Source organism: Ambystoma mexicanum, chromosome 9, assembly GCF_040938575.1.
Source record: "Ambystoma mexicanum isolate Mex_15411 chromosome 9, UKY_AmexF1_1, whole genome shotgun sequence".
Taxonomy (NCBI): Eukaryota; Metazoa; Chordata; class Amphibia; order Caudata; family Ambystomatidae; genus Ambystoma; species Ambystoma mexicanum.
In genome coordinates, this window is record NC_090931.1 from 1,442,344,588 (window position 1) to 1,442,360,576 (window position 15,989).

The 15,989-nt window shown below is 45.8% G+C and overlaps 1 protein-coding gene across 2 annotated transcripts in view; it reads right to left on the bottom strand.

The window, feature by feature from the left end:
• CFAP65 (cilia and flagella associated protein 65) overlaps positions 1–15,989 on the bottom strand; it is an 825,303-nt gene that overhangs the window by 427,591 nt on the left and 381,723 nt on the right. For both annotated transcript variants that reach the window (XM_069616861.1, XM_069616860.1), the window contains exon 17: positions 12,834–12,962. In XM_069616861.1, the coding sequence (XP_069472962.1) occupies positions 12,834–12,962 (129 nt within the window). The remainder of the gene's footprint in view (positions 1–12,833; positions 12,963–15,989) is intronic.

Here is a 15,989-nt window from a genome sequence, read left to right on the forward strand (position 1 = left end):
ACAAAAGGTGATGGTATGAGATCAAAGCCTTCTGTACAGAACTAGTTCTCTGCTGGAGCAGATGAACATTTGCCACAATCTGAAGCAGATAAAGCATGTCTCTGAGGAACAGAAGAGAGAACAGGAGAGTCAAGACACTTAAAAAAGGCTCTGTTTGAAAAAAAGAAAATGATCATTTGCCATCCTTTTCAGGAGGAAAGAACACTCACTGGAGTTTATTTAGGGTAGGTCATTGCCAGTTGAACGAAGATTTGGAGGATGCTGCCCTGGTACTGTCATTTCAGATTATTTCTCAATCCAAAAATCACACTCGTATTATGGAATTCTTAATTCCATAATTAAGGCTGTCTGGCCCTGCCAGGCGCTGGAGGGGGCCCCCTCCATGCCACAGCTCCTGCAACATGCCCCCAGCCCACGCTGCTCAACCAACAAACTAACTTTACCCCTGCATTTAGGGACCATAAAATTAAAAAAATAAAACAAATGAACAACTAGGCTGCAACTGTAAGCAGCCCAGGTGACCTGCCCTTGGATCACGTCCCTCTATCAGGTTTGCCTGCTGAATCCAGCCTCCCTTGCCATACAGCCTGACTGCAAACTGTATCGCCTTCCCACTCAATATGTGCCCAATCCATACATCCACTTCAAGAGCGCCTTTATTATCTCCATTCCCCTTTTGTGCTGCCTCTAGTGCTTTTTGGCAATTTCGAATCTAGGTGTGCTTTTTAAAATCACGGCATCCTCCATTTTGTACTGTTTCTAGTGCTTATTGGCAATTTCAAATCTAGGTGTGCTTTTTATTCTGTGCACTGTTTGCCTTCCTTTGCACATCTCCTCCTCTGTGCCTGCCTGGCTGCTAGGCCAATTGGTGAATTCCTGTGCAGCTCCCCCGTTTATCTCTCTCCCCCCTCTATCCCAATGGCATCCTCCATCTCTCCCATCTACTCTAACTGCTATTCTATCACCTATCCTACCGCTCTCACGAAGTCTGGAAGAAAAAAGCTGAAAAAGGCTGTCCTGTACTCTAAACCAGGCCTACCTATCACTGAAATTTATGCCAATGCCAATTCCAGACAGACTATTACGGACATCCTCTTCACTGTTCCCTCTTCTGAACTTTCAACCCCCAATCTGGTCTCCACTCTTTCTCCTTTTTCCTCCTCACCCATCAATGGTGGCACCAGGTGGGAAGTACTGAGTGTGCGGTAAGCCCAGAGGCAGTGCATGGGGCTACTGGTTGTGAGGGAGTCTGGTGCCCATTAAGGTTCAGAAGGTGACCAGGTGACCAGTCCCTTCCCTGCTAATCACTGCACTGCCTCTGTGACTGATGGCCTGATCCTCATGTATCCCACTGGATCCCAGGCCCTTCCACCCAGTCAATACCAGCACCCCCACTGAACTGCCCTCCGGCCACTGTTGGTGCCACATTCCACCTTTAGAATCGCCTGTACCACCACTTAGCCTGAGGTTTGCCTCGTCGCCTCCCCTTAGCACTTCCCTCCCGGGCCTTCCCCCAGCACTTGTCCACTCCTCTGTTCCTCGTTACATCCCCTTCCCTGGCACTTCTCCTAAATGCACTTGCATGGCCGAATGCCACAAGGCCTAGTAGGACCACAACTGTATATTACTGTTTGCCATTGTTTTTATTCCCCCTGTTCCCTTCCCATTTAGCCTTGGGCGCTTTGAAACGCAATTCTGTTGTATAAAGTGCCTTACAAATGCTCAATAAAATAAATAAATAAAATAAGGAATGTTTGCCAATTCCTTATTTATCCGCCTTTCTTCAAAAGACTCATGGGTAATAGACAACGTAAATGACCAGATAAATCTGATTGTTGAATTTAGGAATGGAAAAAGACCATTTTAGACCCATGAGCGCATTGATTTCTAAGGAGTACGTTGAATTTCTTTACCGGGAAACTTACAGTCCCCCATAGTTTCCTTTTAAGCGTGCAGGAAAAGGAACTGTTTGATCAATAAATGATGGATCCTTAAGGAAAATGCCCTGTGAGCCAGATGCGCATTTCCGAAGACGTCCAATTTATTAGTGCAAGATGGTGAATACAGTGTTTATTTTAGCATTTAATTGTTTAGCAATACCACCTCTCTAAGGGAGATTCAAAGAGTGAAGGGAAATGAGAAAGAAAGAGAGAGAGAGAGAGAGAGAGAGAGAGAGAGAGTTTGTGTGTGTGTTAAAAAAAGGGGGAGAGAGGGAATGTGTGAGGAGCGATGGGAGAAGTCAGAAGAGAAATCAATGGGTGACAGGAATAGACAGAAAATGAAACTGATTTAGAAGTTTGGTAGCACAGTGAGGTTCTACCTAAGCAGTACGTTCACTTTCTCCCACACTTAGACGACAAGCTCAGAGCAAAACCTGATTTGTGTGAATGAAAACTTCCCCCATTGGCCAACCTAGGAGATGATTGTCCGAGGGATACACGCTCTCCAGAAGGGTATGCAGATTAATTATCTATGAAATATTATACAATCGTGGATCTTACGCTCCTACCACGAGAGGAGGCCGTTTATGTTCTAGGGTTTCCATGCAGGCTCTAATGGGATATCGAACTAGATTATGGGCCTCATCACGAGTTGGGTCTTAGCCCTGAAATACAACGATAATGGTGATCAGGCCATATATGTTGAATCTCTAGGCCCATTGATTAGGCTCTTACACAAGGACCAAGATCATTTTAAGGTAACCAAGGAGATGGGCAAGAGATAACGAGTTGCAAAGTTAACAGTGTCCCTCAGACCCACATTTTCCAAAGGTAAATAAACTTGTTCTTCTTATACTTTTTCCATATTATATCGGAAATCTTACTAAGCAATATCTATCAAATTTGCAAAGAAGACCTTATATATTCAAACAAATGTACATAGTACCCAAAGATTTACTGAATAGTTAAATCTTCAAATAATGCTTTCACCTGGGCATATGTTTTGCAAAAATGTGCAGAGACTAGTGTTAGGAAAGATTTTATGTTTGCAGCTTTCCTTCCACTGACATCAATGGAAGTCCCCAATGTGTTGCTATTGTTTGGTTACTGACCTCACTTTTTCAATGTGATTAAAGCCTTTTTGTTTTACTTTCCTTGCTCAGCTCATCTGTTTTGGAGTCACTGCTCAGTTCCTAAGGCTACCATTGCAAGAGGAGCCCGTTTGCCTTAATGAAATTCATTTTTAAGCGCATTAGAGCGAGGCTGGGGTACTTTGCAACCCTTTTCCCTTTTCTTTTAGTAACATTCATGTTACTTTCACGATGTGGCCAAGACGAGCTGGTGTCAGAGGATATTTTTTTACCGTGGTTTTTTCTTCTTTCAACAGGTGCACTTTAGCATAAGGCCTTTTTGGGTACCATTTACTCAAAATGGAGGTTGCCATGTGTTTCTCACCCCATCCTTTAGCTATCTTGTCCATTGGCCTTCTTATTGCTTTGTCAAGTCTGGAAACACCATATAAGGAAAATGTTTTCCCGGGCAAAGCGTTGGCTTTCCCAGGCAAAGCGTCAGTGTGTGCATTTTGCTGGATGTAGGGGCTGGGTCTGTCTGGTCCCAATACACACTCAGGCTATGCGGATGCCTCGTGCTTGGCAGACGTGGGGCAAGAGGTTGGCCAGGATTGGACAACCCTTGACACTTTGAATGATGCCGATCCTTACCACTGCAAGCCTGGGGTGACCATGGCTCAAATCTAGGATAAACGAAAGACCCCTGTAGCCATCTTCCAATTGCCATGGGAGACAAGACTACTATGAAGAGTTGCAGCCAGCAAAAGACCTGTAGACGGCCCCTGGAGACTTCCAGCATTGCCCCAAGCCAAGGTAAACCCCTGGCTTTATGGACCAATCTACTAAAGACACTTGTTGGTGCTTTGACCCTTGGTCTGGTGGGGACAACCAATCTGAACCCTGTACACCAATCCTGCCATCTGGAGCCTTCAGAAGAGTCCCAGGACCATCCTGTTGGCTGCCCAGCACCATCCAGGACATTGGCTGTGCAGCGGTTGCCGTTCTGAATTTTGCATGGGACCCATTCCCAACACCAGAAATGTCCACTCCATGCAATACCCATAGACACCCTTTAACAGAACCAATGCTAGAAGTAAGTAGGCTCAGCAAATCCAGGAACTCTAGGGGTGGTTTCTAGTGGAATCGGAGTAGGGGGGCAAGCCTGCATAGCTGTTTCCAGCCCTCCCCACCATAGATTCACCTGGCCAGGTCATGATCAGTGAAGTTCTGGGCAAGGATCCCACCCTGAGCATTCCGTAGATTGGTAGGACTTTGATACCTACCTTTGTTTTCACATCCTTAGAGCATTATTACTCACATGTTGGTTTTGCCAAAGCTTGTTGCCCCACTCCTAAAGACTCCTGAATACCTACAAAGAGTTCTTCTGGGGACTTGTAAATCTTAAGGGTACTAGGCCTACTCACCTGAAACAGGTATTTTAACTGTTAGGGGCCTTTCTAGAAACTTGCCTTGAACCTCAACTGTTTCCCGTTTACTAACCTGCTCCATCCTTGGTCCTGCTCCTTCTTTTCTTGTCCATCGGCTTCTGGATCTCTTGCTCTCCTTGAATAGCCTTCTTTGTTTTTTGTTGTGTGTGTGCGCGCACGCTCTGACGCCTCCAGGCATGTAGGGTGGTTTATACGAATTTTTAATAAACGAATAACCTATTTTACTTGCTTTACCACCGCTTTCTTATGTTCCTGAATTGACTCTTCTTTAACTGTCTTAAAAGTAAAGTAGCTGTGTTTATGACACATCCATGGAATTTGTCCGTTCTCCTCAAGCGGGAGTCACCTTCTTTGGGACTAGGGAGGTGAGTCAGCTACGCAAAACACTCCCTAAGGGATAGGGAAAGCGGGATCTCACTAGGGGTGACCCCCACTTAGGGGACAAGAAATCTCCAGGCGATAAGCTTATAACATCACCCTCAACATAAAAGCCCAATTTTTGTCTGCGTAAAAGGGGTCTGAAGACAATAGTAATGTACAAGGCCTTTACCTGTGCTTGGCTTGGCTGCTGACCCCACCTTGATGCCAGAAACACGGAATCAACCGTGTTTCATCTCTTGTTTCAGAAAGGGACGTAAAAGGTCTGCGACCCATACTTGCGAGGAGAGACCCAGCCTTAGCAAGGCTGTGCACAGCGAAGGTCTGCGTTGTAGCTGAGACTCAAGCCATCCTGGAAGCAGGACCGCGTCGAATACGTGGTGGGTTGAGGAATCCCAGAGTCTGCAAAACGCTGAGTCCAGGAAGGCAGTGTGCCCAATGCACCAAGGTCTCCTGAAGGGAGAGACCGAACCGTCGCAGACACAGTGCACCGGTGTCCACGAGCAACAACGCCCTAACGAAGAACTGCTGCGAGAAAGCAGACGACAATGGACGCACAGTTCTGCAGCTACAGGAGCAGACGTCTCCCTGCCCAAAAAAAGCAGCCGAAAAGTACGTATGCGGCTAAAACATTGTATAGGAAGGAAGGCGGTAAAGCAGGGCTGAAGAGTCCAATAAACACAGATGGGTTAGGACAGTACGCTACCCACAAGGCCAGTGAGGCTGTACAGTCCACGCTTGTTTGAACTGCACAAGTAGGCAGAGGCCTGAAAGACCGAGAGGAGAATTTGAGAGACAATTGGGAGGGGTTGAGCACCAACCAGCACAAGCCAACTAAGGGAGGGGTAAGAACACTTCTCCAGGCTAAGTTATGTTTTCCTTATTGTTAGTGGTAGAGTTAGTCAGTAAAATAGAAGAGGTTTGGACAGACAAGGTTTATTTGTGTTAGATGACCCGTTTGTTATATTCTAGAATAGGGTACCTTCAGCGTAGAAACAGGTATAGGCGAGGCATGTCTTTATTTTAATAAAACTGAGCTACTTTAAAACATGTCTTCTTGTCTGTCACCTATGTCCGACTTACCACGTTCTGTAGTGCGTACACCTATAGTGAGTGTAGACATGTGTATGGTAATAGCTTGATAGTAATACTTACCTGTTATTCTATTGCTTAGAGTGCTATAATGTGTTTTTGGTCTTATAACTATTATGTTTTATATTTTACCGTCCAACTTGCGTTATTTGAGTACACTCTGTGTATGTGTGTGTGCCATTGCACCATTACATCAATCCCACAATTCCTGAAGTCTAAGGCTTACGGCTCTACCACCTACCTGTATTGAGTTTGGCTAGGTATACGTGTCTTTGCCCAGTTTGCTATAATAGGGTGGTCTTTCAGAACCCTCCCTCAGGGCTGGTTCTGAAAATCCATATTGCCTACCAAACACTTCTCTCATAAGTGAAAACCAGTCAAGAAAGCAAACAGTTCTTGAGGCAGTTCCCACTCGCACAGGTCTGCACACAGATGTTTTGGACTACAAGTGCCATTAGACCTTACCAGCTTAGTCAATGGCGATTAATATAAGTTGCAGTACAAAACATCTGGACAGCCAAAATGTGCAGATCCCGGCACATGCAGAAGTAAAACTACTATCTAGTTAATATATGTTTTGAACTTAGTCATTTCTGAGTTGAGCCAATGTTTTGAATTTAGAGGCATTTCTGAGTACAGCCAACGTTTTGAATCTACATGCATTTCTGAGTACAGCTAATGTTTTGAATCTACATGCTTTTTTTTAGTAGTCAAAGGTTTGAATCCGTTCTATGTTCATCTAACCCCGGATTTATTTTTGCAGAGTTTTTGACGAAATGTTATTGTTGAAAAACAAATAGAATTTATTTTTTATTTGTTTGGGGGTTACACCGCCAAACCCCTACTTTCCCTTTTATTTATTCTCTATCCTCCCACCAACCCTACCCCTTATATGCCCTTGATCCCCCATATTTGTCGATGAGTTTTTTTGGCCGAAATTATTCGGTAAAAATTCTGCGAAAAAGAAACGGAAGTTGAATGAGCGTTGTAAATTTGAATCTATACAGATAATGTTTTGAATCTAGTGGCATTTTTGAGTACCGCCAAGAGGTTGAATTTAGAGGCTTTTCCAAGTACAGACAAAGTTTTGAATCTACATGCATCTTACAGCCAGCGTTATGAATCTAGACACACACCGAGTACAGACACTGCTCCACTCTGGATATATTTCAATAAGGCAAAGGCTTCTATCTTACTTGCATCCAAATATCACTACTGATCTAAACTCAGCAGAATATCTGAACATAGCCTCTGTATCCAAGTACAAGCACTGTAGCGCCACAGTAGGGACTTACTCTAGCTCAGTGCTCACCTCTACCTCCAGCCCGCACTAACCCTACAGGGCGAAGCAGATAGCGTGGCAGACCACCCTTAGAGGACACACTCCACCAGAACATACTCACCAGACCATCCAGCATGCCAACCAACTTCCAGATCAGAGGGGCACTCTGGCACTCCAGAAATGCAGCTAACGCCTCCGCCCTCCCCTCCCCTCCCCTCCCCTCCTCTACTCCCACTCACAACCAGCCCTTGGAGGGAGAACTCCCTCTGCAGATGCAACACTCTACCCCCTTTCGCATCCTCCCCAACAACCAACCCCTTCGGCCCTGTCCCTCGCGCGCAATCCCTGTTACTCCCCCTCTTCAAACTTTGTATCCCTAAGCACCACTAGAGCGTCCCTCGCCAACACCCTGTCCTCTGCTGACCCACTGACCCCCAAACACACCCAACTGGCAGCAGGAACCCCCCAGTCCCAGAACCTGCTGCAAAAGAACCTTCACTTTGCTACACGCCTCACTCTCAAAACTGTGCCTACACCCCTCGTTAAATTTATTACAATGTCACCCACCCCACCCCCACATCTCCCAACCCAGTAAAATCTCTCTAACTCTTCCCCTCACACTTCAAGCATTAATCCCCATGCACCTCAACTCCCCAGGCAGCACCTTGGACCTCAAAGCCTTACTATCTTTGGTCCACAATCCATCAACCTCCCATCTTGGCCTCTGGCTCCACAGCTCCACCAGGCCCGCATATCCTGCTGTTTCTGTCCCTGCCCAGCCATCTGTCTATCCCCTCCTCCTCTCCCCTCTAACCTTACAGATGCCCTCTACATCACCACACATCACAAGCACTCTTCTCACACTCCCATAGAGTGTTCATAACCCTGGGCTCCCGCCCCACCAGAGACCCCTCTCCTCCATCAATAGACTCCCACTCCCCCTCTCCCACCACATCCCCAACTCATCCACCCAATGACCACAGCACCCACTTCCCCAAGAGTTAGCATCCCTCCCTACACTCATGCATCCTCATCAATGCCAGATCAGTCGCCAAGAACCAACACAATATCTTCAACTTATTTCCTCTGAAAACCCCAACATACTTTGTCACCAAAACTTAGTTCTCAGATGACTTTTGTTCCATCGCACATGAGGCTTCCTCCCCTGGTTACACACTCATCCCGCAATAGAACGAGCAGAGCAGACGGGATCGCTATTTTCCACAAATCACACCTCACCACCACACACTCCAAGGAACTAATCTCTCCTAGTGAAATTCCTCATTACCCCATCCCTGACACACAGCTTCCTTCCCATCTTCAGTTCTCCCCCCCCCCCCCCCGCCCCGGCTACAACAGAGACTTCGGCAATGCCCTTAGCGACCCCCTGGTAGCCACCATGAGCACCCATCCTACTCTTACCATGCCAGGAGACCTCAACATCTGGTTCAATGCCCTGCACAACACCATGACACAAACTCTCCTTGACAACTTGGAAGCACTCAACATGTCCCAAATGGTATCGGGTGCCACACACACTGCAGGGCACACCCTAGATGCTATCTTCAGCACCTACAATCTCCCGCCTGTCACTTACGTCTTCATTATTCCTAAGTGGAAGCTGCGAAACCCCACAGTCCCTTACTGACTGCTCTGTGTCCTACTGATGCTATAGTTCCAGCAAGACTCAGGTCAGCTGGGGGGGGGGGGGGGGGTGGGATAAAATAACAAAAGACACAGGAGCTCTTCCTGGTTCACTGGTGGGCTCCCTGTACAAGAATTAGGCAAAGTTATTACAAGGCACTTGTAACTCCCCCCCTTTCTCTCATCCCTCCCAGAATTACCTGTGTACCCTCTGCCTATGGCAAGGGGATTTTATTCAACTGTAGTTGTACTGGATTAACACTGTATTCCTTGTATCCCTGTTATTGAAACACTTCCTTGTATGCTTCTGTCCAATTTTTTAATAGGAATGTCTGATTTGCTAAAATCTTGCATTTGTAAAATTCATAACCTTGTTTTTCTTCTCGAAATCTGTTTTCTAATCTCTGCAAAGTTTACCACAACCTTGTTTCCATACTCCTCTAACCACTATTTTCAATAATTGTACTGCTTTTCTAAGTGGTTTGAAACGTTTGAGTTTAGCAATGCTAATCTGTTCTTTTCTTTTCTAGAACTACAGCAAAATATCTACAAAGAAACTACAACTGCCAAATGTCACAGAAAATGGACGCCAGAGTTCTCTGAAGTGCAACAAGCTCCAAAGAGACTACGACGCTTCTAATTCATGGAGTTATCCACTCTGCGGGATCCCGCATAAACTTCTACATAAGGTAAATATATACCTTGAATATTTTCTATCTATTCTAAATGTAGGCCTTGTTCGTGAGCCGTGACTTGCTATGCCATCTAGTGGCGAACACACGCTCCTGCAGTTCACTTTAGATTCATGTAATTGAACTTGTACTTTACCGGTAACCGTTAAAGACTTCCCAATGCTGATCTGAATGCGTCTTTTCTTTTGAAAGAAAGAGCGAGTGCGGATACACTTGTTTAGCTTTCCTGTGCACAAAAAATGAACAACTCCTTACATAAAAGGCTCTTCTTTCTCTGACAAACATTGCTTAGTTTAAACTGTACAATAAAATGTTCGAAGGGTAAAGAAGATCAGAACATCAGTCTCTTGCCAGCAATGCTGTCAAAGAAGTAAACCAGAAATGCAAAACATGAAGCAAGCTCTCTAAATGCAACACTCCCACTGGTAAATAGCTGCTGCAGCTGTTCTGCAAAGATCTTCAACTTCTTTCCTGATCAGTTTTCAAGGTAGGCCCCTTATGAACAAACTTAAACATGACTGCTTCTTGTGGTAATTCAGATGAAAGGCGGGTGGAAAAAAGTTCACCTCCAACCTTTCCTTAACATTCCATTATGGAATGTTACTGAGGGGAAACTCCATCTTGCCCAATTCTTCATCTTGTGAACAGACGGCTGCAGATCACTGGATTAAAAGGTTAAGGAACTTGGTATGCATTTTCTTTAGCTCCCAAACCCGTGCAACTGCCTGCGCACAATTAATCCTGCGTGTCTTCCCTCCCAACCTAGCTCTTGTACCCCTATATTCGGACCATGGAGCAATTCACTTCTCACTCTCCTTTCCCTTGCCTTTGCCACACTCATTTTACACTAGACTGTCTCGCTGTGGAACAAAGTAATTGTAACCCTGGACTTGGCAGACTCCCTGCTCTCCACACTTCCAGATCTGCCAGTCGAGGCAAGTCTTCACTCTATCAGCCATTTTGACCAATGGCTCACCAACGCCCTAGAACCCCACACCCCCATTAGATTGGCCTCCCATTCACTAGGCCTTTCACCACAATGGTTCACCCCCCTCAAATCTCTCAAAACACTCAAACACACTCTAGAACTTTCAAGAGGGACATTGTAGAAAAACTTGAATTGTTTTGAATTATCAACCAAAGATTGTGGAAGAGTCATTTTGTTGTGTCCCAGCATAAGACACAGTGGCTGATAAAGACTTTTCTATGACCTTGAGCTGAGCTTTCTTGAATCAGAACGGTAATTCAAGTAGTCCTCAATTGATCCAGGTGAAGAGAATCCAACCCTGCATGCAAGGAGTTTGAATTATTGACTTGTGTTGAACTACAGTTAGCCATATTTTCCAAGTATCATTTTATTGTGCATATTAGATTGAGGACCGGAGATATTTTGGGCACTAGGTCATTTTGATTTACTTTTAGTTTACTAGGTAGGGACCTCTCCATTAGGTTAGGGAAAGTTAGACGTTCAACCAAACCCCTTTCTATTTTCAATAAAGTGCAAACCTTGCGATAACTTTACTTTTGTGTTCATCTCGCATTTCTGACTCCTCTCACTAGGCACCCTAGCTAATCAACTCAGAAAGCTACAACGAGTCCAAAACACAGCAGCCAGGCCCCTCATGGCCCTAGGAGAAAGAGAGCATATCACATCTACCCTATGTGTCTGCCACTGGCTCCCAGTAAGGGGACGGGCCGCTTTCAATGCCATGTGCATCACACACGGCGCCCTTCAGAAGACTGGCGCAGAATGCCTTCAACGGAAACATATCCGCTACCAACCCAACAGAAATCTTTGTTCAGCCACTGCACCCTTCGTTGTGAGCCCACCATTCATATCTACTAGAATAAGGGGGTCCTCCTTCTCCATCCAAGCCCGTACTATCTGGAACTCACTTCCCCATTGCATCCGAAGCATAGAAGACCACCTTGCCTTCGAATTGCCCTCATGACCTTTCTTTTCCCCCCTTCACTGTGATGTACACATGCAATTTCTCAGGGTACGTTAATAACGTGCCAATCTGGCTATGGTCAATACTTGAACCCAACTTAAAAACGGCAGTGAGACAGAAGAATGCCAGCAGTCCACAAGAAAGAATCTACATCCACAAAACCCCCCCAAAAAAACAACCTTCCAGAACTCATGGGTACGTATCACACTACATGCTTCTGGAAGAAAGCGGAAGGCAAGGCCACCTACCTGCACGCATTTGCTATCATACACTACGCTTAAGAGGCATCGCATGACATCTCTGCCATTAGAATGCAGCTACCTTCCACAACAAAATCCGGCCTAGCTGCACACGTTTTAAACCTCCTACACTCGCTTTCTCTCCATTAAGATCACATCACAGCACCCATTCACATGCCTCTTAGATATGGGTGGCTAATAGGGACATGGCCTACCCTATCCACTTTCATAATGGCCAAATGCACACACGCATTCTATACCCTCTGACAAACTTCTCATACTTCGGGCCCCTGAGGGCTTTTAACCTGCAGCGCTTTGAGACCATATCAATGGGAGAAGGTGCTATACAAATGACAGTTACAATACAATAATATGTTCTTTCCGGATACCTGCTAATTCAGGAACATCTTATGATCCAGGCTTTGGGGCTCATCAGGAGTTGGGCGGAGCAGTAAAATTGCAGCGGTAACGCTATTACCACCACATAACCTCTCTGCCCAATCTCGATTTTGAAAGCTTTTTGCTGGAGGTAACAATCTCCCCTTTCTGCCCATTTGGGGCACTATTAATGTTTCTTTATAAAATTGGGACTTTCAGCCTTCCCGCAACTCAGGATCCAGCGTTAAAAGCGACGGACCGAACTGCGGTAAAGCTATTTGCATTGGCGGTATCCCAGCAGATTTTTTTTCTCTTTCTCTTTCTCTTTCTCTTTCTCTTTCTCTTTCTCTTTCTCTTTCTCTTTCTCTTTCTCTTTCTCTTTCTCTTTCTCTTTCTCTTTCTCTTTCTCTTTCTCTTTCTCTTTCTCTTTCTCTCTCTCTCTCTCTCTCTCTCTCTCTCTCTCTCTCTCTCTCTCTCTCTCTCTCTCTCTCTCTCTCTCTCTCTCTCTCTCTCTCTCTCTCTCTCTCTCTCTCTCTCTCTCTCTCTCTCTCTCTCTCTCTCTCTCTCTCTCTCTCTCTCTCTCTCTCTCTCTCTCTCTCTCTCTCTCTCTCTCTCTCTCTCTCTCTCTCTCTCTCTCTCTCTCTCTCTCTCTCTCTCTCTCTCTCTCTCTCTCTCAATAAAACACAAGCTATTTTGACTTTCAAAAATCTACCTTTACCTTCCGGTGTGAGGATGGCGTAACTGATTGTCCATGAGTACTGGGCTCGCCTCGGTGGTCTTGCTGTCATTTTCAGAACTACTTTTGTTCTAGCAGGAATCATGCCTGTATTCTGTTCTAGTTCCAGCGCTGGAAAAAAATAAAAGAGCTTGATGTCATTGTAGAGTCAGCTGAAGAGGTTCTGTACACTGGAGGTTGCGGGTGTCCAGTGTCAATATGCAGCAAAGAGCAAGATGTTCTTTGCAATGAAGGACGTCTGGCTCCCTGGACCCAAATGCAATGTTACAGTGAGGTGAAGGTAGTCTCTGTACATTGCAGGCTTGAGAGATACTATAAGGAGGGAGAAGGCGTGATAAGGGCTGGGCTCAGGAAGTGTGCCCTTTGAGTGTGTGGTGATAGAGGACTTTGAACTGTTTGCATTCAGAAACCAGTTTCAATCATAACATGGTGCTGTGTTTACATAGTTAAACAGTATCTAGGCAAAAAGAAACAAAACTGTTGATTCTATCTTTCTACTAAAACATCTCTAGAATTCATAACTTGTGGGCACACTCTTCACTTATGGTGCACATCCCCTGCAGATCCGGCTCAGTTCTGAATCGGCTTCCATGGGTGGTATGAATACTTAGCTGTATGATCCGTGGAAAGAGGGTCGTCCGTGGTGGCAATCAAAGAAAGCATACGGAGTACGAGTGGATGAGTCACTGCAAGCTTAAGAAGGATCACAGATCCATCTGGGTCGCTCTCCATGCCATCCTTTGGGACAACATTCCCAAGCAGAAATGATTCATAGAAAGCCCTGCTTCCAGCACATTCATTATAGAGAACTTCTTGACCACAATGTGGCTTTTGAGTACAAAAAGCATCTATTCAGCAAAGCTTACTAAAAGCTTTAGGTATTGCCCAAACAGGGTGGCACAGGACTCTCGAAAGCCACAGGCGCTCCCTTAATTCTTCTGAGATAGGAACAGAAACTCTGAAAATATAAATATGCAACATGCAGGATACTAAGCTTTTAGTGATGGATACATTTGGTAATCATCTCCTTGGTCAATTTCCATAGCAAGTAATTAACAGCTAGGAATACTTCTCATATGCGAAGTTCTTTCAATGTACGGTATCAATGTTACATGTATGACTAGTCAGTTCTTTTGAGGGTGGGTGTGTGTCACAGCGGGCTACTAAGAATCCCCACTGGAGGGTTCTAGGAACAGAACCCCCCCTTTTAGAATTGAAGTCCAGAGGTTCATGGGAGCTTGAAACTCCCGCCCTCCAGGCCCAGTCTCTTAAGGTTAGAATACGACTGGTTCACTTTAAGAGAATGAAGGGGAAAACATTGCAGCATCCAAAACAATGTATTTGTTGCTTTGTTCTCCAGCAGCTGTGCCAAGGAAAATCAATATGAAGCTTACATGACCTGCATGAATACATTATATCAGTTATTTCCTCTGCTGTGAGAAAGAAAACAAACACAAGCAAAGTTAACATGCATCAGGATTTGTTCCTTAGGCCTGGAAAGCCTTGCAGGATGTTTTTGATCACTTCACAGGTGAACAGAAAGTCAAAATCACTTTCACCAGGTATTTCTTTACAAGGAATAGACATACTCGACACACAGAGTGGAGGAGGCAGCATCAGGAGGGTGCCCAGGGGAGGGGATGATCAACATCGAAATTGGCAGCCGACCCCTATATAATATAGCTTTAGGCCAGCCACATGAGAAAACACCTTTCCTGAAGCATTATTGGAGGAGTAACATGTGGACAAATGAAGAAACATGAGCGGAACACAGGGGGAAGAAATAGCGGATGATGTTGCTTATGAAGAGAGAAAGATGTTGGTGAAGAAAGAGAGCGGTGTACCGTCTTGGAGACAGATACCAGCTCGGAAGCAGGAGGAAGAGATGGTGAACAGAGTTAGATTATGCCAGAGAGAGACAGTAGAGGAGACACAACTCAGAATAATATAGTATAGTTGGAGGAGGTTACCATGAGAAGGGACATCACCGGGGAGAGATATAGCGAGAGGGAGAGACCAGCCTGAGGGAGTGGTGTTGCGGGAAGACTGAGGGAGATCACCTGGAAAGAAAAGGAACTCAGAACAGGAAGATGAAGACTGCTGGTGGTAAAGTGAGGCAGTAAAACTTGCGAGGGTGTTGTGCCATACCATTAGAGAGCAGGAGGAAGGGATAGAGACAAGAATAGGTAGTTTTCTGCTGACTATGGGGGTCATTCTGAGGTGGGCGGTTAGGGATACCAGGCACCGGTAAGGAGACCAGTGCCGGTAATCCATTACCGCCCAATTCCGAGGTCCCTTAGCGGGAACCGTAAAGGACGTGTGGTCTGACCACACGTCCTTTATGGGTCGCGCTAAGGGACCAGGGCGCTAACAGGCCTGCTATTCGCGGGCCCGTTATTAGTGCCTTTCCCATTCCCATTGAGCCCTGCGGGGGCTCAAATGGGAATGGTGAATGGTTTGGTGAATGGGGACTTACCGGGTCCTCCAGGGTCGGAATGACCCGGTAAGTCCCCATACTTACCAGACCGGTGCAGGACCCAGTATTGGAGGCAGCCATGGCGCAAATAGCGCCATGGCTACCTCCAATCTCGGAATGAGGCCCTATGTCAGTACGGCGGGCAGGAGGAGTGTGGTACATGGAGGATGTACGAGACTGCAACACCATGCCAGGGATCAGAAATGAGGTGAGAAGGAAGAGTAAAGGGAAGAAAGGCAGGTCTGGGTAGTAACACAGGAGGAAGGGGTGGGCAGCTAGAAGCTACTACTCCATCAAATCCCACCAGAACCAACGAAGACTGTCAGTGAGTGAAACCCTGAGTGAAGACTCAGAAAGAGAACTAGGCAGCAAAGGCCATGCATACCACCAAAATATTTGCCTGCCCGTGAACCATGGAAGTGTGATAGAGGACTAGCCATGGTACAAGGTCACAGGCAGGAGTAGAAACGCTCCCTCCTTACTGGTACAAGAGGAAATGGCCTCTCTGAGAGACTTTGTAAAATACTTTGGTTTGGAATCTGGGGGAAACATTTTTGAGTTTTGGTTGCCACAGTTTTGGAATTTCTGTTGGACTTTTGGAACACTTGACATTTCAGTGTGAAAACATTGTGACAGAAGAGGGGAAGCCCTCCTCTATTGTG